This window comes from Loxodonta africana, chromosome 10 (genome assembly GCF_030014295.1).
Source record: "Loxodonta africana isolate mLoxAfr1 chromosome 10, mLoxAfr1.hap2, whole genome shotgun sequence".
NCBI lineage: Eukaryota > Metazoa > Chordata > Mammalia > Proboscidea > Elephantidae > Loxodonta > Loxodonta africana.
In genome coordinates, this window is record NC_087351.1 from 71398710 (window position 1) to 71425365 (window position 26656).

The following is a 26656-nucleotide window of genomic DNA, read 5'->3' on the forward strand; positions in this document are numbered from 1 at the left end:
CTGTCAAAGGAAGTTAACCTTCAATTCGAGGGAATGTTTGGGCCAATTAACCTGGCTTAACTTGAAGGCTTTTAAGATTCTAAAAGGAGTCCCTAGGTGGCGCAAAAGGTTAAGCACTGAACTGTTAATCGCAAGGCAGTTCAAACCCTCCCAGAGGCCCTTGTAAGTAAGGCCTGGAGATCTGCTTCTGATAGGTCGCAGCCTTCAAAACCCTATGGAGTGCGGTTCTACTTTGCACACACGGGGTCATCATGAGTCGGAATTGACTCATCGCCAGCCAACAACAACAAGAAGATTCTAAAATCTTCTCAAGTCTGAGTTGTATGCAATTTGATTGTTTTGTTTATGAGCCCTTGCCTGTGGGTGAGCCAGGGTCAGGGTTTCTTCACAGTTATCTCCATCTCTGGACCTCTTAGGCTTATGTGATTTGGCCTAATCAACACACAACTTTTTTTCTGGTTCCCGTCAGTTTATTCTCCTCTCCGCGTTGATTTCGTACATCTCCTAGTACCTCAGCATCTCAAGGCTGTTGTAAAACAAACAAAAAAAAGATGGACTCAAGCAATGTCAACCTCAGAGCCCACATCACTGAACAGCTGCAGGCAGGGTGTAAAATCATGATACTTGCAGACATCACTAATCAATCGTGGCACTCTTCCCTCATGGAGCCTTGGCAAGCTTCTGAACCCTTCTTCAGAAAGCCCTGCAGGCAGCCACTGCTTAGTAATTGAGTTTGGCATGAGAGCTGAGTCTGTTTGCCATTCTAGGCCTGGCGAATTGATTCTGCATTGAGAAGGACCAATGGTCCTGAAACTCTCAGTCAACCTCAGAGCAAAAATCTTCTCCCAAGTGCCAAAGACCTACAAATGAAGCTTAGGTGAACACGTCTCTCCATTTTTTCCACGTCCAGACTCATTTTGTTATTGTTACATCTCAGTTTTCAGTTGCGTATAATACTGTAGGACAAAAGATAGCTTTGAAATTTTGAAACGTGCACCAAGCAATCCTGTGTGTACACAAATAGACGGGCACTTGCCATAGTTGCCACTTATTAAGTGTCTAGATCTTTGCATGTATCATCCCATTTAATCCTCCTAGCCGTGTTGCCAGGTACATTGTTAGGTAGGAAAGAATTCTTTTCATTCTCTGGACGAGGAAAACGAGACTCAGAGCAATTAAGGCTCCTGCTCAAGGTCTCCTAATGAGGGGAGAATCTGGGCTCTCAAAGCAGATCTGCTTGATGGTGGTATTGGTTCTGAAGGAAGGGCTGACCCCTAGACCTGCTGGACTGAAACCTCTACCATAGGACAGGTTAGACATTGGTTTCAGAAGGCTTGAATGAGAATGCCCACCAGACTCCAAGCAAGATGGAGCACCTTGTCTTGGTGGTCATCAGAGCACAGTGTGCACCCCCAGTTATCTCTAGTTGCTGTCTTGAAAGACAGAGCATGGGAACCCTTAGGGGAGCAAATAGGAAGATAACTGAAGAAAGGGGAAGATTTGAGGATGATGCAAATGAGGAGACTCTGGATGCTAGAGAAAAGTTTGACTTTACAGTTTAACCAAAGGCAAAACTTTGGCATGTTAAGAAGGGGGAGGGGAAGTGTAGGAAACGGCCCTTTATTTGCAGCAGAATGAGGAATCTCTACATTTTCATCCCTTTGATCTTATGTGTGTTCAAAAGAGGTGCTGGGACTCAGAGGGAGGAAAGAGGACTTCAGTTAACAGCAGGCAGCTCTCACTTTTTTCATTAGTTACCTTATTTGGATGGGAGCTAAGAGCTCTGCTGCAATTGCCTGAATCTCCACCCCCCCCACCCCCCACCCCCCACCCCCACCCAGCGGTCAGGCGGAAATGGCTCTCCAGGCAAAGCTGGCTGAGTGCTCTGAGCACCTGTGGGATGAGGAGCTGTGTGTGTGTTTGCGGCGGGGGCGGGGGGGGGCGGTTTGCCAGGGTACCTCTGCCTCTCGCTACATCCGTATTAAATGAACAATAAATATCTGTGCCTGCTCTTACAGAATCAATCATTATCAGCAAAGGTTGCAATCACTGTACTTCAAAAAGAAGTTTGCAGAACGTGTGGCAGAAGTTAAACCTAAAGTAGAAGGTAAAGCCAAGCTGCCTCGGTTGGAAATGATATTGGTTTTAAATGCTAACTTGCAAGTCCCATCTAAGTGCGTATAGTAAACATGATCCCTTTGGTGATTTTCTACTTGAGAGCTTTTGAAATTCTGATAGAAAACTACTTGAGGTCAGCCCTTGGCATTCTGGTCTGGCCTGAGCTCTGGAGCTTATAACACACCTTTTGGGTCAGTGTTAGTCTTTTTACCGCATTGGCCGTTGGTGAGGAATTAGTTTGACTTACACTAGCATTAAACCTGTAAGTAGCTTTATTGCCACAGGGTCTTACTAGATTTTTTAAGGGAAGATTCGGGCTGTTATATGGTTTGATTTTGAGGCTGTTAAATTTTGAAATGTTTGAAATGTGGACAAAGCAACTGAAGAGCATGGCTACAAAACATGCGCTGGAACCTGGCATCTTCTGGGGCCCTGATCCCTGTATAATATTTGGAAGCTGTATCTTGTAATAAATTTGGCAGTTTTTTTCTGTCAGTGGACTTGATCAGTAATCCTGTTGATCTGACTCAAGCCAGGCAAGTAAGTGTTTGCAACAGAATGTGAGCAATGCAGTCGCCACTGTGTGCATTACTAAATGCTTAAGATTGGTGAACCTGCCAAGAAGAAGACTAAATAAACAAACAACAAATCCGTTGCTGTCAAGTCGATTCCGACTGAGAGCAACCCTACAGGACAGAGTAGAATTGCTCCATAGGGTTTCCAAGGAGCACCTGGTGGATTCGAACTGCCAACATTTTGGTTAGCAGCCGAACTCTTAACCACTACACCACCAGGGTTTCAGGGTTTTATCTGTCTGTGGTTAACTCTAACAACTTTAGCTGGGCCTACCTGTTTTTGGGTACCTGCCCCCTTGTTCTTTGCCTCTAGTGTAGGTTTTTCGAAAGCATTCCTTGGTAATCTAATGGCCCAAATTTACATCTCCAATGTCTGTTCTCAGGTGTGTGAATTTAGGATGGATATCACTGAAGTCTTGGTTGTAATTGTATTTTTATGTGTTTTGTTTTGTTTTGAAGCAATTCGTTCTGGCTCAGAGGAAGTGTTTAGGAGCAGTGCCCTGAGGCAGTTGCTGGAAGTGGTTTTGGCATTTGGGAATTACATGAATAAAGGCCAAAGAGGCAATGCATATGGATTCAAGATATCCAGCCTAAACAAGATTGCTGACACAAAATCCAGTATTGACAAGTAAGTATGTTCTTAAAAAAAAATAAGGTGACCATTTTCACTTCCTGATGTTAAACAAAGCTTTGATTGTGTCAGGATTAATTATAATCTGAGGGACTATTTTACTTTCAGCATCTTGAAATGCTGGCTCCTAATTTTGAAGGTCTGTGTTGGTTCTTGCGAGGTGGCATGGAGCAGGGCTTGCTTTCTCTGGTAATTGTGCTTAAAGGACCTTTAATGGTGAAGGACTTGGCTGCTAACCGAAAGGTTGCCACATTGAACCCACCCAGTGGCTCCACTTCATGATCTGCTTTTGTAAAATTATAGCCTAGAAAACCCTGTGGGGCAGTTCTACTCAACTTTGCCTAACAACAACAACAGCAAGTGAACTCTGCTGTGGCAGAAATGCCGGGAGCCTGGCTTCATTTTGTCCCAGAGCCCTAACCTATGACCTTGAGAAAGCCATTGAGTAGAGGCTTTCTGGGAGACATTTTTTTTTTAATTGTGCTTTAAGTGAAAGTTTACAAATCAAGTCAGTCTCTCATACAAAAGCTTATATACACTTTGATATGTACGCTTAGCTGCTGTCCCCCTAATGAAACAGTACACTCTTCCTCTCCATATCCCCCCGTGTCCATTCAGCCAGCTTCTGGCCCCCTCTGCCTTCTCATCTCACCTCCAGGCAGGAGCTGCCCACATAGTCTCGTGTGTCTTACTTGAGCCAAGAAGCTCACTCCTCACCAGTGTCATTTTCTGTCTTATAGTCCAGTCCAATCCCTGTCTGAAGAGTTGACCTCGGCAATGGTTCCAGTACTGGGCTAAGAGAAAGTCAGAGGACTTTTGTCTGGTCTTTTTATGAGAATCTGAGGTCTGCATCCCATTGTTCTCATGCTTCATCAGGGATTCTCTGTTGTGTTCCCTGTCAGGGCAGTCATCGGTTGTAGCCTGGCACCATCTAGTTCGTCTGGTCTCAGGCTGGTGGAGTCTCTGGTTTATGTTGCCCTTTCTGTCTCTTGGGCTCATAATTACCTTCTATCTTTGGTTTTCTTCATTCCCCTTTGCTCCAGGTGGGTCAAGACCAATTGATGCATCTTAGATGGCTGCTTGCTTGCATTTAAGACCCAGGCACCACTCACCAACGTGGGATGCAGAATGTTTTCTTAATACCTTTTGTTATGCCAACTGACCTAGATGTCCCCTGAAACCATGGTCCTCTGGGAGACAATTTTTATGGTCTCATAAGAACATCGTTGAAGCAGTCCAAGATTGGTTCAAATAATCCTGGGAGTTCCAGAGTAGGCCCTCTGATTACCATTAGTACATAATTGCGCTCACTTTCTAAAAGTGCAAAGGAAATATGTCCCTAAGTCCATTGTACTGGTCCAAGAACAGTAAACCCACCACAAGGACTTTGCAGGCATGTATCAGTAAACTGAGACAGAGAGTAATCCATGTTTTTCTCCTGCCCCTGGAAATTTGCCTAGGGAAAAAAAAGGTGTCTTTGGATTTGCGATGAGTTTATCCTTATAGGTTGCATTCTTACAGTTTCCTCATGACATATTCAATTAATAACCATTCATTGAGCAGGTAAGTGAATCCATAGACACAGCTTCTAAACTTAAAGTATCCTGTTTGTGACCTGTTACTGAGAAAATGATCAAATATAGGTTAGATACAGATTCTTCTGGACACTGATGGTATGTAATTATTTTTCAGATATCGTTTCTGGCTTAGAGCTGTATAGTTGGATATCCAAATTTCTACTAACAAATTACTAAATTTATACCTGTGGTATACATAGAAAATATTAGGCTTTATTTCTAGCTTCTAAGATATCCTTTTTTTTCCCCCCACTGTTAAGATTAGTTTTGCTTTAGATACGGAGACAATCCTGATCACTACCCTATGGTGTTAAATAGTATAGTGTAGGGCTTGGGGACTATGTGTGTGGACGTGAGGGGATGGGGGCATACTTACTACTGCAGCCAGTAAGAGGCAGTGCTTTAAGACAAAGCAAGAACTATGTTCCGGGGGAGAAAAGAAACTGACAGCTGATATGTACTAGAATTTGAAGCTTGTTGGATTTCTAGGTTCTGTTTTTATACCTTGGAGCTATCAGCCATATGAAAAAAATATGACGTATAAATGCATTTTGGCTGTTGCTATTCAGCTGCTCATCCAAAGGCTCATTAAAATGCTTCCTAGAAAGTGAACAGATTCTTGTTGTAGACACCCAGATGTGAAAATGCTTTTGGTGTAATTAACAGATAGGGTCATTAGGCACATTAACTCTCGTTTCTTTGAGAGCTTTGTTTCTCTGATGTTCTCACTGACTTAAAAGGAACTTGCACAATTGTTTCTTAAGCTGAGCTTCTCTGTACCAGGATTCTTCTTAGAAATGTGGGCTGTTCATTCTAATTATTCCTAATTAGGAGGCTTTTTACCCTATATTTTCTGTAGTGTTAGTGAAGCATATCATTATAGCAACTCTAAATCTATCCAAGAAGAAATAAGCAATGTGCTAAGTTGCAAGGCTAAACGTTATTTTTGCATCTTGCAAAGATAGATTAACAAGGAAGGGGCAGCTGTTTATGTTGTTAAGTTATAGCAGTTATTGTTGTTGTTGCTGGTTACCATTGAGTTGATTCCCACTGATGGCGACCCAATGTATGCGGAGTAGAACTTCTCCATGGGGTTTTCAAGGTGCAACCTTTCCAAAGCAGAACGGCCAGGCCTGTCTTCTGAATGCCTCTGAGTGGGCTCAAACCACCAACCTTTTAGCTAGTAGCCCTGTGTTTAACTGTTTGTGCCACCCAGGGATTCCATTGTAGCAGTACCACTTGATTCTTAATATAAGCACTTCATCCTTTTCAGAGCACTTTCACATTCGATTTCACAAAACAGCTTTGTGACATGTTCAGGACAGGTGCAATTATCACCTGTTGTCAGATAAAGAAACAGAGGTAGGGTCAAATGGCTCATTTAGCTTTCTTACTGCATTGAACAAATCTGCAAAAGACCTCTTTAAAGTGTTAAAAAGCAGAGATGTCACTTTGACTACCGAGGTGCACCTGACCCAAGCCAGGATATTTTCAGTCGCCTCATATGCATGTGAAAGCTGGACAAAGAATGAGGAAGACCAAAAAAGAATTGATGCTTTGAATTATGGTATTGGCAAAAAAGATTGAATATACCATGGACTGCCAGAAGAACCAACACATCTGTTTAGGAAAAAGTACAAGCAGAATGCTCTTAGAAGTGAGAATGGTGAGACTCCGTCTCACGTACTTGGGACATGTTATCAGGAGGAACCAGTCCCTGGGGGACATCATGCTTGGTAAAGTAAAAAAAAAGGGTCAGCGAAAAAGAGGAGGACCCTAAATGAGATGGATTGACACAGTGGCTTCAACAATGGCTCAAACATAGCAACAATTGTGAGGATGGCATAGGACTGGGCAGTGTTTCCTTCTGTTGTATATAGGGTCGCTATGAGTTAGAAATAACTCGACAGCACCTAACAACAACAACAAGGTCACAGCAAGCAGGGTATTTGGCCATATAAGTATTTGACACCAGTTCTATTGGCCTGTTCACATTTCTGCTTACCAAAATATAGATCTTGTTTGGAGGTTGTATTGTTTGCCTGTAAAAACAGCCATCTCTTTGAGGAAGGGTGTTCTCTTCAACTGGGTGTGCAGGTTTTAAAGGAAGGAAACCCTCACTACATTGAGATCAACAGCACTATCACAGGAAAGCAACTCACTCGCCCCCTGGAACTTTCTACGTGATTATCTGCTTGTTGAGGTTACTATAGAACTTACCTAGTGTAATACCTGCTTAAAAGAATAAATTAAAAAGTATTTCTAATCTTTCTTCCTGTGAATATTTGGCCCCCAAACTTATCATCAGCACCTTACAAACACACCAGTGTATTACACCTGCAGTGCCTTGCTATAATCGTTCATTAAACATTTGTTAAATTGAATCTAATCAAATTGCCTAAATGGTGGGACAGTCAGCATGAAGGGCATATTTACTCTGTATTAAAGGCTTAAGTTACTGGTTACCACCAGGGAATAATCAAATGTGTGGCTGTTTAGTTGTTGTTATTCATTCTTCAAGAATTTGGATTCAGTCAAATGAGGTGTTATTTGGATAGCAAACAAATACGGAGGACCTGACCTGGTTTTAACCCTTTCTACCTTTTTTTTACATCACCAGGGTTTCCACTAAGAAAGGTGGTGAAAAAAGGTATATGTGGTTAATTACATTAATTGAAACTTCTCTAAATAATGAAGCATTTCTCTCAAATAATGAACAAAAGCAACATTGCTGTTTTTTTGATGGTAGCTGGGATTTCACTCCCTCCCTCTGGCCCTCAGGCAGTAGTAGGCACACAGATTCTGTGCGCAGCAACATGGGTGGATACACAGACTCTGTGAGCAGCAACATGGGTGGATACACAGAGTCTGTGAGCAGCAACATGGGTGGATACACAGACTGTGAGCAGCAACACGGGTGGATACACAGAGTCCGTGAGCAGCAACACGGGTGGATACACAGAGTCTGTGAGCAGCAACATGGGTGGATACACAGAGTCCGTGAGCAGCAACATGGGTGGATACACAGACTGTGAGCAGCAACATGGGTGGATACACAGACTGTGAGCAGCAACATGGGTGGATACACAGACTCCGTGAGCAGCAACATGGGTGAATACACAGAGTCTGTGAGCAGCAACATGGGTGGATACACAGAGTCTGTGAGCAGCAACATGGGTGGATACACAGAGTCTGTGAGCAGCAACATGGGTGGATACACAGACTCAGTGAGCAGCAACATGGGTGGATACACAGAGTCCGTGAGCAGCAACATGGGTGGGTACACAGACTGTGAGCGGCAGCATGGGTGGATACACAGACTGTGAGCGGCAACATGGGTGGATACACAGACTGTGAGCGGCAACATGGGTGGGTACACAGACTGTGAGCGGCAACATGGGTGGGTACACAGACTGTGAGCGGCAACATGGGTGGGTACACAGACTGTGAGCGGCAACATGGGTGGATACACAGACTGTGAGCGGCAACATGGGTGGATACACAGACTGTGAGCGGCAACATGGGTGGGTACACAGACTGAGCGGCAACATGGGTGGGTACACAGACTGTGAGCAGCAAGACTGAAATAGAATGGTGCAGGCTGAGCATCTGCAGAATGAGTGGCCAGAATTGTTGGCCACCATTTTACTTTGCTGGGCTTTTTTGTTTTTTTAATTATTAAGAAGAAGAAAAAAAGAAATTTAAAACAAATGTGGTGGTATTAGGGAAACTTAGAGGAATAGAATTATCTCTGTGGAGCCACGAGGGTTTTCATTGTTACAGAAAAGAAAATAACTGGAAAGCTCTGATTCACTACATTTGGAGGTGGGTGGGAGTAGTATGAGTTGGCATTGTGAATTAGCAAACTCTCTTAAATTATGGAAATGTTTTTAAAGAAATGCATTTGTATCCTCCTCTTTATGGTTACTTCAATAGACTAGTGATTCTTCATCCTGCCTGTATACAGATAGTCCCCACGTTACAAACGTCTGTCTTACAGACAACTTGTACTTAAGAACGGACTGCCATAAAGCCTATTACAGTAAGTCCCGGGGCTTAGGAATGTCTGACTTACAGGCAATTCATACTTAAGAACAGACTTTCCTAACGCCTATTACATAAAGCCTTTTATATGAATAATGCACGTCTTCTGCATTTGTTTGCTGGCCACCCACCCCCCCAACCCTGCCCCAGCAAGGCACCCTCACAAGTGCTGCTGAGCCAGTCCTCTTCCACATGTTGCTGTAAAAAAAAAATTAGCATAGCAGGCATACCTCGCAGGGGGGAGAGGGAAGACACAGCCAGCAAACAAACGCAGAAGGCGTGCATTATTTGCGTAAAAATACAGTATGTTAAAATTTTTAGTTAAATATAATGGTCGTAATAACCAATGCACACACTACTTTGTGACACTCATGAAAACACCGTGTGGTATGGAAGTGTTTTTTGTCCATAGAAAGGTAAAATATATATACTGTATGCTAAGACAAACATTTGACTAACTGATGCTAAATAAGAACTGTCTGTACCTGTTCCGACTTACCTACAAATCTGACTCTAAAGACAGACTTAGGAACGGATCTCGTTCATAACCCGGAGACTGCTTGTATTTAGAATCATCAGGGAGTTTTAAAAATACCCATGCCTGGCCCTACCTCATTCCAATTAAATAAATCCCTGGAGTGGCCTCAGGCATCTGGGATCCAGGTGATTGTAATGTTCAGCAGAGTCAGGAACAACAGGACCAGACTAACACAGCTTTGCCTAACAGATACTGTTATCAGACACCCACCTTTTCAATACAGGTCATTCAGGGTTCAGCCCTGTCGCCACTGCAGAGGGAGCTGGCACAGCTAACTGTTATGGCAACTAAGGGTTATACAGTTATGAGCTGAAGTGTTACTAAAATTAGAAAGTAGATTCATGGCTGCAAGGATATTATGTACACGATTGCACAGTATGGCCTGCTGCCACGTTCAACCCTGAGATAAGGAAAGGGGCGTTCTTACTTTCTGACCACCCTTGGCTGTAACAGCAAAGCTAATTAGTCAGATAGAGGCTTTAATGGGGGCGGGGGGGGGGTTGGAGGGAAAGTTATCATAGAGTTTTCAAGTTCGGAGAAACCTTAAATATATATTATCAATAATTGTCATCAGCGAGATGCTGTTCTGTGATTTTAGACCTGAAAATAGCTGTGCTCTTGAGTGGTTTAAACACCTAATCTGCACCCCACCCTACCCAATACTGCGTGTTCTGAACTTGCAGGCGACAGACACCCCATCTCTGGGGTGTGCACAGCTCCATTGAGAAGGTAGACTTTGGCTTCTCCCCGCTGGCAGTGGTTCAGATTCCCTTCTGTCATTCCTCACTACCCAGATTTTGAAGAATGTTCATTAGTGGCCAAAGATGTCACTTTTTTCTTTTTAGAGAACGTACGCTTCTTGATATATATTTATGTAAATCCCACATAGGCTTTCCACATCTCCTTTTCTTTTGAGAATCACTGCCTTTCAGGAACTTGCAAAATATGAAATTAATGCAGGACTATAGTATTACTGTGTGTTCAGATACTTGAACTTACAAATCATATGCAGACATTAACACAAGTTGATACTCTTGCCTTCTTTAATTCTAGGAACATTACCCTTTTGCACTATCTCATAACTATCGTGGAAAAGAAATACCCCAAGGTTCTCAGTCTAAATGAAGAATTGCGGGATATTCCTGAAGCAGCAAAAGTAAAGTAAGTACTTACAGTGAACGGTTGTAGTTTCTAAGTCACTTGGACCATGCTTTAGCCATGCCTATAGTTAGCATGGAAACCCTGGTGGCGTAGTGGTTAAGCGCTACGGCTGCTGACCAAGAGGTCGGCGGTTCGAATCCGCCAGGCATTCCTTGGAAACCCTATGGTGCAGTTCTACTCTGTCCTATAAGGTCACTTTGAGTTGAAATTGACTCCACGGTAGTGGGTTTGGTTTTTTTTTGGACAGTTAGCATTGCATAAAGAGGGTCCTTCTGTTTGTTTTTCCCTAAGCATTACGTGTGGTGAAGTTTGAATCATATCCAAATCACTCAGACGTGTTACAAGGTTTTGAATATATTTTTGCTCTAGCTCCTTTGGAATACCGCAGCATACAATTTATAACTTTCACCAAACTTAATTTTCTGAGCTATTAAGAGTATAGGAAAGGAATGTGATTTCACTAGAACTTATAAAAGGCCGTTATATTGAAATACAAGTAGGAGCGTTCTTAGTCAAATGAGGATATGGGGTTAAGCAAATAGAAACCCTAAATGTAAGGGTGTTTCCAATAATTTTCACATATGCACATACTCCCAGAAACCAAGGCAACCCTTTAATGGAAAACAGTCTTTATGCAAATAAAGAAACTAAAAATAAAATGGAAAGTTGCCAAACTTTTTACCACAAATTTCACACCATGTTTCAAGAGTTGGGGAGCAGGCAGTTTTCCTTGCTTTGTTCTTCCCTCCCCCTTTACTCTTTTTTTTAAAATCATATATTTAAAGTACATCTTTTTGCAATAATTTTAAAAGCAAGAGCAGGCTAAGTTTTTCCTTTTGTTTGTAGAGTTTGGTAGGAATGTAGTGTGTAAGGCATGAAATCTGGAAAATGAAGTACTGATAAATTTGTTTACATGTTGTAAATTATCTGCAAGGATTAAGTTATCTCTAGTATTTAAAAGCCGTCAAATAGAAAGCACTGTGGGAAAAACCCAGGAAACTTGCTCTTTAACAAAAAAAAAACAACAACAATGAAAATAACTAGTCAGTGCAACTTTACGAAAAATCATTGTTGATTGAAACTTAAGCTATTACCTTATGATATTCATATCACTAGAGCTTTAGGGAAAAGGAGGACAGTAACTCTGAAGAAATGCCATGCCAATGTGATTGTGGATAAGCCACTTTTACTTGTTCAAAGGGAGCCAAATATGGCCGGGAATTTATTTCCACATATACGTATACATATATCCACGTACAGTAATTTGGGAGCCCTGGTGGCACAGTAATTAAGAACTATGGCTGTTAACCAAAAGGTTTGCAGTTCGAATCCACCAGCTACTTCCTGGAAACCCTGTGAGGCAGTTCTACTCTGTTTTTTAGGGTCATTATGAGTCGGAAATCGACTCGATGGCAATGGGTTTGGTTTTTTTGTTTATTTGTTTGGTGGCACAGTGGTTAAGAGTTCAGCTGCTAACCAAAAGGTCAGGAGTTTGAATCCACCATCTGCTCCTTGAAAGCCCTATGGGGCAGCTCTATTCTGTCATATAGGGTTGTTGTGAATTAGAATCCACTGGACAGTAAGTGGTTTGATTTGGGTTTATAGTAATTTGCTTAAGATTTTTGGGAGATTGAAACATAAAATATTTTTTGCACACATAAGAGATTTTGCTGTTTTTAAACCTATAAAATATACCTGCTGGCTGTGAGAAAACAAATATAATTCCATAAATTTAAAGTGTCTTCCTATAAGATCTGAAGTCCCTGGGTGATGCAAACAGTTAAGGGACTCAGGTATTGGCTACTAACTGACAGGTTGGAGGTTCAAGTCCACCCAGAGGCACCTCAGAAGAAAGGCCTGGCAATCTACATCTGAAAAATTAGCCATTGAAAACCTTATGGAGCACTGTTCTACTCTGACACACATGGGGTTGCCATGAGTTGGAATAGACTCAACAGCAACTGGCAACTGATCTGTGAGATCTAACATCGAAGGGAAATTTAAAAAAATTTAAATAACCTAGCATGGCCTTCCAAGCATGAACAATTTACATGTAAGTCACATGTTGATTACTAAAATGTTACTATTTACAACAGCATGACTGAGCTGGACAAAGAAATAAGTACCTTGAGAAGTGGCTTGAAAGCAGTAGAGACAGTGAGTATTTGTTTCTCATTTTAATTCCTAGTCTTTTCACTCTCTCTAGTGCTGGGGATCTTCAGCAGATGAGTCTCTGGTTGCCTTGGAATGTGGTTTGCCCAAAGTAAACAGTTACTAAAACAAAGAGCAACAAGGAAGAAGAGGCAGGCCCTGTTTAGCCTGGCAGCTTGATTGCAGGCAGCAGGATGGTGTGTGTGGGTCAGTGGGCCAGTAGCTGGGAAAGGGCCCACCAGTTCTGGGCTCCACCAGTTCCCTGTGAGGCAGAACTCATTACAATGAGCGAACTGGACTAGTCTTCAAGAACTCTTTCGGTTCTTACATTCTGTTGGGATATGATATTCACTCTCGGAAAGCAGTACAACTTCTCCTTTATCTTTCAGAGCTGGTCCTCTGAGGAGTATTTATTGAGCAGACACTTGAATGTCTCAAGGCAAGGGGTCACCATGACTCAGAATCCTTCCCCTCTAGGTGTTGCAGTGTCCGAAAGCAGCCAGTGCAGGGAATGTTTCCTCGGTCAGCATGGCCATATCCAGACAAGCACAGTGATTACAAAGGTGCCTTGAGGAAGAGGGCTGGATTAAGTGTAGTACAGAGGATTATGGAATGATTGGCGAGCATTGGAGAAAACTTTCATTCTGGAAGAGATTAATTTTGAGCTGTGGCCTAGAAGCAGGGGCAGATTATTCAATGATCAAAGTAAGCACAGGCTTATTTGTGCCTTCTTACTAATCTGTAGTGGATTTCAATAACTTGCTTACTGGGTCATCCACCCTTGACAAGGATTATAAATTTGAAAAGAGGCTTTGATTCTGTAGGAAGGGGCTATGGGGTTGGGAGAGAGACCGATGCCAGCCATACCTAGAAGCAGAATCTTTGATGTAGTGAAAAATTGTGAAATTGTTCACTACAGAGGATCTGGTAAGCAAGGTAAGCACCTTGCTTCCCTTGCCTGTTGGATAATCTGACCCTGCCTAAAAGGATGGGCTAGACATAGGTATGTAGGCGGGAGGTTGTTACAGGTATATGAAACAACCTGGGCCCAGGCCTCAGGGAGAGGAAAGACAATCAGGCCACTGGAGGCAGAGCGGGGTCAGGAAATTGAACAGGACTGTGTGTTCCCACAGTGTCTTGGGGGTACTGCCCAAACACTGCCGCCAGCAAGGAGGAGGGCCAGAGGATGAGAACTGCCTGGCAGAGGGATCATTGGAAACCTTGGTCAGGAAAGTCTGTGTAGCTCTGGTCTGGCTCTTGGTGAAGGAGACCGATTTTCAGGCCACTTGGAAAAGTGCCCATCCCTTGAGTATCTTTCAGTATCCTGAAGCCTTCCTCAGTAGTGCCATGAGTCCTCCCCCCTTTTTTTTAATCACGAAACTATCCTTTAGAAAGCAGTTTCATTTATGAAAGACATACCTCTAATAAAAATTAAAGTCCATGGTGTCTAATGTTTTCTGTTTTTGTTTATCGAATTAAGGCACGTGTGAGTTTTACTTCCTTTTTTGGCTATTTAAAAAACAAAAGGAGATGAAGTAATTGGGCGGACTATTTTCCTTCCAGCCCCAGTGGGCCCAGAGACTCTGATGCGAATCCACAGGGCCTTCCTCCAGGGCTTTTGGAGGCCAGGGTGGATTGGGGCAGTTTGGAGCAGTCTCGTTTTATGACCTTCGCTCTGTTGCCATTTCCTCCCAGTGGGAGGTTTCTTGAGTTGAGAGCATGGCAGCCCTAAAGCCTGCTAATGAATGCTGTGACCCTTGTATCTCAGCAGCTGGTGGAGAGCATGGCCTGAGAGGGGGCCCATGGAAGTTCTGTGTTTCTGGTTGATTAAAGGCTGTTTTGATGAAATCTCTCCAGCCGCTGTGTTGTGTACACTGCAACACAATCTACATAGGAAAAGGGGCTACAGAAGCCCCTCTGGCAGCTGAAACTTCAAGATGTAGCATTGGAAAAGGAAACTGGGAGGCAGGCCGTGGCCTGTCCAAACATTCATGTATTCTAATTATGTTTTACACAAATTGAGGTATTGTTTGAAGGTATCAAAGATGGAATTCTTATGAAATTATACATTAATGAAACTCTTCAAAATTTATTTCACATCTCCACCCCCTACCCCCCACATATACTTCCGGACCAGAGTACTAGAATCCTGGCAGTTCCTCCTATCAGAGTAAGCTCCATAAGTTATAAGAGATCCCAATTCTGTTATTTCATTTGCCTCTCCTGGTGAAATGGATATTGCCCTCCTTTTACAAGTGAAGAAACTGAGGCCCAGAGCAACTTGCCAAGAATCTAGTCAGTGCTAGAGTGAGTCAGAGCCCATAGCCTATGACCCCTGTGCTGCTGACTATTAGTATGTCTGCAGATACAGAAGAAAATAAGTGAGAGCCAGTCTTAGCCAGTTGGTACACAGCATAGTTGTTATTGAGACTCTGGAGCCGAGCAGGCCTGCGTTTAAATTTTGACTCTCACTTAACAGCTACTTGACTTTGGACAAATAATTTAATCACTATAAACCTAAGGTTGTGTGTCTGTAAAATGGGGACAGTAATGCCTATCTCATAGATTTTTGTGAGAATGACATGAGAAAGTGCAGTTGGAAATAGTTGAAATTAGTTACTGAAAGTAGATTTGAATCGCCTGTGCATTCATCACTTGTGGTAATGAGACTGTGGGCAATTAACAAGAGACTAATACCCCTGCCTGTTCACAAAAACAGAATGATACGGACAAGAAGCAAACTGGTAGATGGTTATGGTGGCACATGCTACAGTTGAAATCCCACTGACCCAGATGCCATGGTTTAGGAAGTAAATAGACTTGATAAAAGAGAAAGAAGAAGGAAAAAAGAAAAGAAAAAAGGGCACCAGAATTCTGAGCACAGAATATTGGCAATCAGAGTCTCTCACTCACAAACCCATGAAGTTCAGTTTGCCCCCCACAATCCCATTATTTGTTTAACTTCATCTATTAATTTTATCCAAATGATAATCCACTTACTTTGTAAAGCTGGTCAGTATGAGAAATCATAATGATCAAATACTCAGATGACTGCCTAAATTGCTGTTTGGAAATATGTGTGTGCACATGGACATGGCTCTGGTGTGATGAGCTAGAATACTACAAAATGTTTTCGAGCAAGTTTCGGTGTCTTTGCTATTCTGATTTATTGGACTTGAGGCATATGGAATATGTGACAAGGTGTGCCAGTATTGGAAGCCTGATATGACGTTACCCGTGTCCTACGTTTAAGGAGCTGGAATATCAGAAATCTCAGCCCCCACAGCCCGGAGACAAGTTTGTGTCCGTTGTCAGCCAGTTCATCACAGTAGCCAGCTTCAGCTTCTCTGACGTTGAAGATCTTCTAGCAGAAGCTAAAGATTTGGTAAGCTTCGCCATTGCACACTGAGTGTTGTTTGACAGGGCTGGGCTTTAAGTGGCTGCTTTCAGATGTTTTACTCTGCAGGAAACAGCAGGAAGTGGATCCAAACAGCACAGTGCAGGAAATAAAGTAGGAGATAACTGTTTTCCAGATTCCACTGTTGTGTATAATGTAGATGTATTTCGATATCCAGCCTGTGATCAACTGAAACAAACCCTTCTTATCTCATTGGCCTGTGTTGCCTCTAGATTAGCAAGTCTGCAAAGGATCTGAATGGGGTAAAACCAATAAATACTTTGCCAGTTTTCCCTTGGTTGATGTTGGAGTGAAGTATTTATTTCTGGGAACCAGAATAGAGTAGTTTCTGAAAACCAAGGGCAGGATGAAATGGGAGATCAGACGTGACTAAAGCCATGTGCCCCAGTGCCTCTAGGTAATACGCTCGCCTGAGAGAGATGATTAGATGACAGTGTACTCACTGCCCCCTTAAATCTCCGGTATATAAAAACCCACATGGGATGTACTTTAATTCACAGCCTCATTGCAGGACTCAATTTTTTTAATAAGACATTTCTTTTTAGGATTTTTACCATTTAAATTTTTGTTTTTCTGTAGAGGAAAAGTTTCTTTGACTAATAATCAAGACCTTTATAGTCTTCTCTCTCTCTCTCTTTAACAATTCTCTTCCTAGGCTATTTCCTCTTCCAAATACATACACACCATGTACATACGCAGGCACTCATTCCCCTTCTCATTTATAAATGATATTAATCCTTACCCCACCCTGCTGGATTCCTCCATACTGTCTACTACTTCTCAGATGCCAAAACATTCTATTGCTTTAATCTGATTCTTCCATTTGAGACTTAATAGAGGGCACTTTTCGGTGGCCACCTGTCCAATTGTAGATATGTATGATTGTTTATTTAAGTGTACACACATACTCGATGAAGCTCAGAAGTGGACTTTGTTGAAAAATATCAGCTAATCTCAACATTGGAAACCCTGGTGGCGTAGTGGTTAAGGGCTATGGCTGCTAACCAAAAGGTCTGCAGTTCAAATCCACCAGGCGCTCCTTGGAAACTATGGGGCAGCTCTGCTCTGTTCTATAGGGTTGCTATGAGTCAGAATCCAGTTGACGGCAACGGGTTTATTATTTAAATGACTGAAACATTCCATGATTAGAATCCGTCAACCAATGTCTCCGGGTTTCTTTTTTTTTTTTTCTTAAATCCCTGTATTAATCCCCTCCCTCCAAAAACCCAACAAAACCCTCTGCTGTCAATTCAATTCTGACTCATAACCACCCTATAGGACAGAGTAGAACTGCCCCATAGGGTGTCCAAGGAGTGACTGGTGGATTCAAACTGTCGACTTTTTGGTTAGTAGTTGTAGCTTTTAACCACAGTGCCACCAGGGCTCTAACCCCCTCCCTCAGATGTTTTTAAATGAGAACACCATAATTTGAGAGTATTATTGTTTAAGTGGAAACCTTGATGGCATAGTGGTTAAGTGCTACAGCTGCTAACCAAAAGGTCGGCAGTTCGAATCCACCAGGTACTCCTTGGAAAACTCTATGGGACAGTTCTACTCTGTCCTATAGGGCACTATGAGTTGGAATTGACTCGAGGGCAACGGGTTTATTATTTAAATGACTAAAACATTCCATGATTGGAATCAGTCAACTGATGTCTGTGTTATATTTTTGAGTTTTGTCAGCAACCATGGTTCAGACCTCCACTGTGAGCTATGTTTTGTATATCCCACCCATGTCTGTGTATGACTTGCCACTTTGGAGTATATACTTTGTAAAGGAAGGAACTTTTCCCCCCTGGGCTATGTGGTGCCTGCTTCATCAAGGGGCTCAAATACTTTTGTAAGAATCAATTAGATAATTAATTTTGGCCTAAGAAAAATAAATCACCAGACCTACTTTTTTTTTTTTTTTTCAAGCGTGAGAACTTTAGTTTGGGCCTAGTTTTTGGATTTCTAAGACTAAAATATACATGACTTCATCATCATTAGAATTCCTAGATAAAAAGATCATTCAGGATGGCTTGAAGTGCATGAACTTGTGTGTTTTAGAAACTCAGTTGTAGACTATTGCTATTTCACTCATACCATGTTTAGAAATTAACTTATAAAATCAGTGGAGCAAGCTAGCAGATTTTTATGGCATGTGATGAATGTTGTTTTTCCCTAAAGACCTCTGTTTTCTAGTAGAATATTTCCAAATAAGTATAATGTTGAGAACAACTCAGTGAAGGGAAAATAGTGAAAAGAATATTATAAATTAACAAACATGAAATAATTATAAAAATCATATATATACCAAAAACCAAACCCACTGCCATCAAGTTGATTCCAACTCATAGGACAGAGTAGAACTGGCCCATAGGGTTTCCAAGGCACTGTAATCTTTACAGAAGCAGACTGCCACATCTTTCTCCCACTGAGTGCCTGGTGGGTTCAAACCACTGACCTTTCAGTTAGCAGCCCAGCACGTAACCACTATGCTGCCAGAGCTCCATATATATCCTATATGTTGTTGTTAGGTGCTGTTGAGTCAGTTCTGACTCATAGCAACCGTATCTACAACACAACAAAACACTGCCCAGTCCTGCGCCATCCTCACGGTCGTTGTTATGCTTGAGTCCATTGTTCAGCCACTGTGTCAATCCATCATATTGAGGGTCTTCCTCTTTTTTGCTGACCCTCTACCGGGCATGATGTCCTTCACCGGAAAAAGGTCCCTCCTGATTACATGTCCAAGTACGTGTCCAAAGTACGTGAGATGTATATGTATATCATAATATACACATATATATACACACATATGTATATTTAATTGAAATCGTCTTGTTTCAGAATGAATATTGAAAACATTTTCTTAAGGCTAGATAAAAAAAACCAGCATAGACCTGTTGCCGTCAAGTCAATTCCGACTCATAGTGACCCTATAGGACAGAGGAGAACTGCCCCATAGAGTTTCCAAGGAGCACCTGGTGGATTCAAACTGCCAACCTTTTGGTTGGCAGCGGTAGCACTTAACCACTACACCACCAGGGTCTCCTAAAGCTAGATAGTATGACTGAAATAGTAGAAAAAAAAACTAAAAATATAAAGGCAAACAGTGTAGGGGAAAAAAAAAAGCAATTAGAAACTTGAGGCGGGGGCAGGGACTGCTTAAATGCCTCACGGTATAAATATTAAGAAAATTTTAAATGTGGAAAATTTTAAAGTAGTCAATTCAGTGGATGAAAAGAGAATTTATTTGCCTTTGAAGCTGGGAACAGACACAGTCCTTAGTAGCCTGAGAGTAATGGCATTGGGTCCTTACAGAAGAAAGCATAATTCTAACAAACAGCTTAACAGGCACTGAACATAATTGGAATGATCATAATAATATTAAGTCTGTTGGTTGGCTTTCAACAGAATCAACTAGTAACATTTATCTTTATATTGGACAGTATATATTATCTACAGGTGATAAGATATGTAAAAGCATAAGTATATAATCTGGAGTTATGAAGATAACCACTAGAAAAACTGAAAACAGAAATAATTAAAATTAAAAAGAGCCTAGATATTCTGTTTTCTTTGATTTGTAAAAATTCTCAAAGATTAGGCATTTTAGGTATTTTTAAAAAGATTTTACATTGGAAGTAGTTCTTGAGAAAGGGGGTTTGGAATAAAATTGTATCCTTAGTCATAAAATTTAGGTTACATTAATGATGCCAAACCCAATTATTGTTTTCTAATCAAGGCCCAGGAAAATATCATAGCAAACCCAGCATCATTTATGACTAGGAAAAGCAGCTAAAAAGCACTGGATCCCATTTGCTTTCAATATTGACCATATGGCACCAATACATGATATTAAACTACTTGAAAGAAAAGTTAAAAGTACAGGTTTCTCTACCCCTGCTGAGCTTGCTGTTAGTTTTATGTCTTGGGTGCTGTGTCCTACAATATTTCACTTCCTTGTTTTTACTACTGTTTTTTTTTTTTTTTTTTTTTTAGTTAATAAAAAGTCATAGGAGGCAATTGTAGGTGTTAAGCTGAAATGACGTAGGCAGGAATAAATTGTTGCAAAGGATGGGGAGTATTAAGATTTTTACTTTAAAAGTAATTGATAGGCCTGTTCAACGGCCAAAAATATAGGCTCACTGAAATCTATCAAATTATATTTGATTCAGTTTGAACCTTAGTCTTTCTAGAGAGATACTTGATTGTGGAATTCCCTTGGAACCCTGAACTTCTTAAAACCTTTTTTTTCTAGTTTACTAAAGCAGTGAAGCACTTTGGAGAAGAAGCCGGCAAAATACAGCCCGATGAGTTCTTTGGCATTTTTGATCAGTTTCTTCAAGCTGTGTCAGAAGCCAAACAAGAGAATGAAAACATGAGAAAGAAGAAGGAGGAGGAAGAACGCCGAGCTCGCATGGAAGCTCAGGTAAGAGAAGAATTAACTAGCCAGTCCTCTTGGAAGTTCTGTTGCTACAACTTCTTGGTTTTTAGACAGCAGTCTGATGTGTTGGCAAGGCTGAGGGCAGAAGGGCACTCTCTAGAATGCTGCTGGGAGTTAAATTGGCATAAAGTTTCTCTTGGACAGTTTGACAGTGTATATCCAAAGCTTTAGAAAATATATCCAAAGCTTTAGAAAATATAGCCATCCTGTGATCTGGAATCCCATTTTGTAGAAACTGTTCTAAGGCAATAATCATAAATTTGCACAAAAATTTAAATAGGAGAATGTCCAGAGCAGCATTCTTTAGAATAACCTCAAACTGGAAACAACTTTAAATGTTTACCAATAGGCTGTTATATTCCATTATGTAATAGTTACATAATGGAATATTTATGCAATCATTAAAAGTCATGTCTTCTGAGACTATTTAATGATGAAAGAATGTTTACCAAATGATATCTGTGTGAAATCATTTTTTTAACTAAAATAAATATGAATATAGAAGATAATATTGGTGGGATAGGCCCAAAAAGATTGACAGTGACTATCTCTTGTTGGAATTAAGGATGCTGTTTTCCCCCATATGCTTATCTGAATTATCTAAATTTTCTGTAATGCATGTGTATTACTTGACTATTAATAACACCAACTCTTGTGTAGTCCAGTTCCAGGCATCCACGGTAGATACAGGCTGAGCCTTTGATGTCAGGAGAGTGGTCTGATGGCCATTTGCTTTGGTCTCTCTGTTCTGTAAAAGAAACCAGCACCTGGGTCTTTTTAATAGTAATAACTTTTTCTTGTTCTGTTATAGAAACACTTGTTACCCCAATTGCTCTTTTTTAACTAGAATGCCATGAGGTTTACCTAATATCTGGATGGTGTGGGTCTAATCACCACAAAGTTGTAATTTTTTTTTTCCATTGGTCTTTGCTTCTACAACAAGACATCATGTCCCAGTTGTCCCCCTGTGACATCCGAGGGCGTTAGGCTATAGATGAACATAGTTTGGCATGACCAACACGTTGTCGTATCTTACAGAATTCATCTCCCCTGAAAAGAAAATAAAACATTTTGACACTTCTCCAAGATCAACTTTGGCCTTTTGTCTTTTTGCAGCTCAAAGAACAACGCGAAAGGGAACGTAAAATGAGAAAAGCAAAAGAGAATAGCGAAGAAGGTGGAGAGTTTGATGACCTGGTTTCAGCTTTGCGCTCAGGAGAAGTCTTTGACAAAGACCTTTCTAAACTGAAACGGAATCGCAAACGCATTACCAACCAGATGACGGACAGCGGCCGGGAGAGACCAGTCACAAAACTTAATTTCTAATTTTCCTTGAACGCTTTTTTAGAAAGCTCGTTAGCAGTCCTTTGAAGTGACTAGAATGTTTCATTACACTGCCTTGCAATCTAAACAGTGGCAATTCCTTCTTCCATCTGTGAGTGTGTGTGTCGTGTGTCGTGTGTGTGTGTGTATGTATGTATATATATATATAATGTATATAGAAGTCTGAATGTTGTCTGGAGAGCTATATGTATGGTTAAAAAAAAATCTGTGTTAATGTATGTGCTCAGAAACCCTTCGTATGCATTCATATTGAGTGTGACTCATTTTCTGTCCCTGAACACCATGACTGTTCAGAAGCACAATACTGTCTCCTGAAAGAGATGACAGAGTCATTCCCTAAAGAAAATGAAACACAAAAAGCAAAAAAGAAGAAGAAAAAGGCTTGTGAAATACTTTAGGTTTCCAAGCTTGGCATACTTTGAAATTTATTTTCATTGGTGGAACTGGTGTTGGAAAATATATAGATTTAAAATGGTTTTTGATAGTTGACAAGGTGATATTGGTGCATCGCATCAGTAATTGATAGGACCAGCGAACAGTTTCTGGCATTGGTGTGGGATTACAGTCCGTAAGTGTTTATTAAGAACAGCCTGCACGCAATCTGAATTAGGTAGAAAGTCAGGATTTTTTATGTATTTAAAACTTGAGCATCAACTATTTTGGGGCGGTTTTTCTAATCTCATTGAGTTCTCTGCCAAGTGCTCTTGATTTCTTTAAACTGCTTTTGGAAAGAACACCATTTATCTAAATGCAATCCATGCTCCTGTTAAAGAACAAGACTGTCAGAATGTGCTTGTTGTTCTAACAATATAGATATATAAACTTTAAAAGTAAAATTTCCACCCAAGACTTAAAAGGAGGAATTCTCTGAAGGAATAAAGATTATAAAAGGGTTTTTTCTTTTTTTTAAATAGGGGTGCTTTTTTTTTTTTTTCCTATTTTCTGTTCTGTGGGACAAACTGCGTCTTCTGTAAATATGGGCCTGGATAAAAGGACACTTAGCGAATGCACAGAATGCCAACAGTACCCACAGAGATGCAGAGATCTGCTTATCTCTATGTACATTTGAAGTGGTTTGCTGTTTATATGTTGTCATTTTAAATTGCGTGTCATAAAGCTACCTGTAATATTTCAGTCCAAAAAATAAAGCTCTCAGGGAGAAATGAATAAAAACAATGAACATTAGAAAATAAAATATAGATACTTTACCATTAATCTACCAGCTCTTAATATCCTTAAATTATATGATATATGACTGTTACTTTTTTCTCTTTTTTTTTTTTTGCTTTATTTATTAGTAGTGGGGGAGGGGGGCAGAGGTTCTCTCTTTTCTTTCCATTGATTCTGTTGTGGTTGGGTTTCCTGTGGAGAGAGTAGTTTGTCCTGTTGCACTAGAAACATTATTTACTCACTAAATTGAGTTTTTCAGTTAACAAATATTTATTGAACACCTACCATGTGCCAGGCATAGTAGGACTACAATAGTAAACAAGACAGAGTCCCTGCCCCCAAGGAGCTTACGTTCCAATAGGGTTAGTAAGGGACGAATAGACTACCAATGTGTTCACTGTACAGGAATCATGGTATTTAAAAATAATTTGTATAAACTGTAATGCTTAGCACAGATGGCGAGCTATCTGTGCTCTGTGAAAGCTGTGAAATAGTGCTGTTAAGAGTTGTCAAGAGCTGTGGTTTTACATTTTTTCCTCATTGCAAACTTAGTGACTTTCTACAAATTATATAAAAGTAAATGACTAGCAAATTAAAAAAAGGGTCGTAAATACAGAGGCCGAGCTCTCCAACTCCTATTTTCCAAGGTCTACAAATACACTCTGTTGAAGGTGCAGATGGAGACTTTGCTCAAAAAAGCTTGGAGATAATGAGAAAGAGCGGGACACAGGCAGTCCCCAGGTTACAAACAAGATCCGTTCCCGAGTGTGTCTTTGAGTCCAATTTGTAGGTAAGTCAGAGCAGGTGCACACAGTTCTTATTTGGTGGCGCAGTGGTTAAAAGCAACCAATTGCTAACCGAAAGGTCAGAGACCCAAAACCACCAGCGGCGCCTCAGGAGAAAGGTGTGGTAGGCTGCTTCCATAGGGATTTACAGCCTTGGAAACCCTATGGGATTGCTGAGTTGGAATCGACTCGATGGCAGTGGTTTGGGTTTGGGTTAGTGTGAAAACAAGGCTTGAAGCCTTTTCAGTGATTTAAAAGCTACGTGTGCAGCAAGTGAAGGTGATTGTGACGTAGCAAGTGAAGAGGATTGTGATGAAGCCTTTGTTCCCTGTAGGAGTTGTTGCAGCCGTTTCAAAGTGAGGGCAAATTTACGTAACATTAAAGGGCAAGTGCTCGTTGTTCAAAAGTCAGACGTCGGTAACCTGGGGACTTCGTGTATATTGATGGTTTCATCTATTCCTTAACTAAAGTGCCTCTCTATTTTTTTCTATTTATAGCAGGAAAAATCTGGCTCAGTTTTGGAATCGTCTTTTGAAAATGGCTTTGTTTTACAGTTTAAGGAATGAACAAAAGGAGGGAGAGTCACAAAAAGGAGCAAAGTTTTTAAGCATGTCCCTCTTGCCCATTTAACCATCCTCATTTTGAAATGGTCATCCTGGTAGGCCTCCTTTGCCATTTCCCTTTTTGATTTCTTTCCTCAAAAGCTGTGTGTAGGTAATTCCATGTGCCATTGTTGAAAAAAAAAAAACTACTTTTTAGATCGGTGCTGGTATAAGTAACCACTTTTCTCTCTTGGGTGTGTATTTTAAAGTTTTTTGTTGTTTTTTTAAATTAATGCCAAAAAAGAAAAAGCATTATAATTTGTAAACTTAATTATATGTCTTGTATCTTACTAGCTTAGTATTTGGAACCGCTTAGTCTTTAGGTGCAAGACTGTTGTTAACAGTACCAAGAAAAAAAATGTTGTATGTGTTATGAGACTGTACATTTTTTTAATAGCAATATGCAATAAAGAGATGAATTCATTAGGTGTACATATATGATTTCTATTATTAAAACGTCATTATCAAACTTCTTTGTATTCGTCACCATTGAATTTAGATATTGCAAATTGTTCATTAAATCAGAAGTATAAACATTTTAACTTATACATGCCGGGCTTAGAAGCTTTTAGCTTTCTGTTATGGCATTATTCAATATGTCCACAGGTACCATATGCTACCAATTTTTTTACTTGGTTTACGTATGAGTTACACAGTTTCATCTTATATATGGTGGGGCTACTGGTAAAATTATTCAACTGGAGGTATAGGAAATTTCTAATCTCTAGAATCAAAACCTTTTTCATTTTGAAGTGTTTCCTTTTTAAAAATAAACTTATCATGTAGGTTAATATGGACAATGTCACCTATACAGGACCAGGAATGTGTTTTGTAAACATTCTCTGATAGTTGGAGGCTTTCTTCTGGCCCCACATCACTTTGGCTGCCTGACCATTTTCAGTCCAATTTGGAGTCACACGGAAATAAACTGTCCTGGCTGAATGAGCATCCAAGCACTCCATATGATAATCTTCCTGAGCTTTGGAAAAGACTCATGGTAGAATGTTCTTTATAACTGGGCAGGACTTGTAACTGCTGGCCATCTTGCTTTCCATTTAGTTATCGGGGATACTATGTGTGATTCAAAGGCCACATTGTTTTCTGAACCTACCATTCAGGTAGGAGAGACCCTTCTTTGTTTTAGATAAATTTTATATTCCATCCTACAAACTGAATGTGGCATTGCCTATTTGTACATTTGAGTGTAGAACTGTTCACAGAACGACCTATACCCTTGGTTGTGCTTGAAGTATTGACAGAAGTGGGAAGACATGAAACTTTCAACTCATACTTCTGTGTCTTCAATTTTCTCCAAGAAATCATCATGGGAGTTGTGCTTTTGTCATAGAAGTGAAGCTACGAGAGCCCTTGAGGACTTTACACCTTTCTGTTATCTAATGTGTATAAACTCGAGGCAAAAAGGGTGATCTCTACTAAAATCGTTTGTAAACTATTACTCAAAAGGCTGAATTCTGGAAAGGAGAGCTTTCTGTGAGGCTTTTTTTTTTAAATTGTGCTTTAAGTGAAAGTTTACAAATCAAGTCAGCCTCTCACACAAAAACTTACATATATGCACCTTGCTACATACTCCCAATTGCTCTTCCCCTAATGAGACAGCCCGCTCCCTCCCTCCGCTCTCTCTTTTCGTGTCCATTTCGCCAGCTTCTAACCCCCTCTACCTTCTCATCTCCCCTCCAGGGAGGAGATACCAACATAGTCTCAAGTGTCCACCGGATCCAAGAGGCTCACTCCTCACCAGCATCCCTCTCCAACCCATCGTCTAGTCCAATCCCTGTCTGAAGAGTTGGCTTTGGGAATGGTTCCTGTCCTGGGCCAACAGAAGGTCTGCGGACCATGACCACCAGGGTCTTTCTAGTCTCAGACCATTAACTGGTCTTTTTATGAGAATTTGGGGTCTGCATCCCACTGCTCTCCTGCTCCCTCAGGGGTTCTCTGTTATGTTTGCTGTCAGGGCAGTCATCGGTTGTAGCCAGGCACCGTCTAGGTCTTCTGGTCTCAGGCTGATGTAGTCTCTGGTTTTTGTGGCCCTTTCTGTCTCTTGGGCTTGTGTCCTTGGTGTCCTTCATTTTCCTTTGATCCAGGTGGGTTG

At 40.9% G+C, this 26656-nt stretch overlaps 2 protein-coding genes across 3 annotated transcripts in view; one reads left to right on the forward strand and one right to left on the reverse strand.

Annotated features, from left to right (window-relative positions):
• The window catches only part of DAAM1 (dishevelled associated activator of morphogenesis 1), a 199467-nt gene extending 174762 nt beyond the window's left edge, over window positions 1-24705 (forward strand). For both annotated transcript variants that reach the window (XM_003408683.4, XM_023546213.2), the window contains exons 19-25: window positions 2019-2107; window positions 3153-3321; window positions 10537-10644; window positions 12741-12801; window positions 16049-16180; window positions 20460-20630; window positions 21762-24705. In XM_003408683.4, the coding sequence (XP_003408731.1) occupies window positions 2019-2107; window positions 3153-3321; window positions 10537-10644; window positions 12741-12801; window positions 16049-16180; window positions 20460-20630; window positions 21762-21971 (940 nt within the window). In that variant the 3' untranslated portion in view covers window positions 21972-24705. The remainder of the gene's footprint in view (window positions 1-2018; window positions 2108-3152; window positions 3322-10536; window positions 10645-12740; window positions 12802-16048; window positions 16181-20459; window positions 20631-21761) is intronic.
• GPR135 (G protein-coupled receptor 135) overlaps window positions 21339-26656 on the reverse strand; it is a 74903-nt gene continuing 69585 nt past the window's right edge. The window contains 1 exon segment of the mRNA XM_064292542.1: window positions 21339-21695. The gene's annotated coding sequence lies outside the window, so the exon portion shown is untranslated.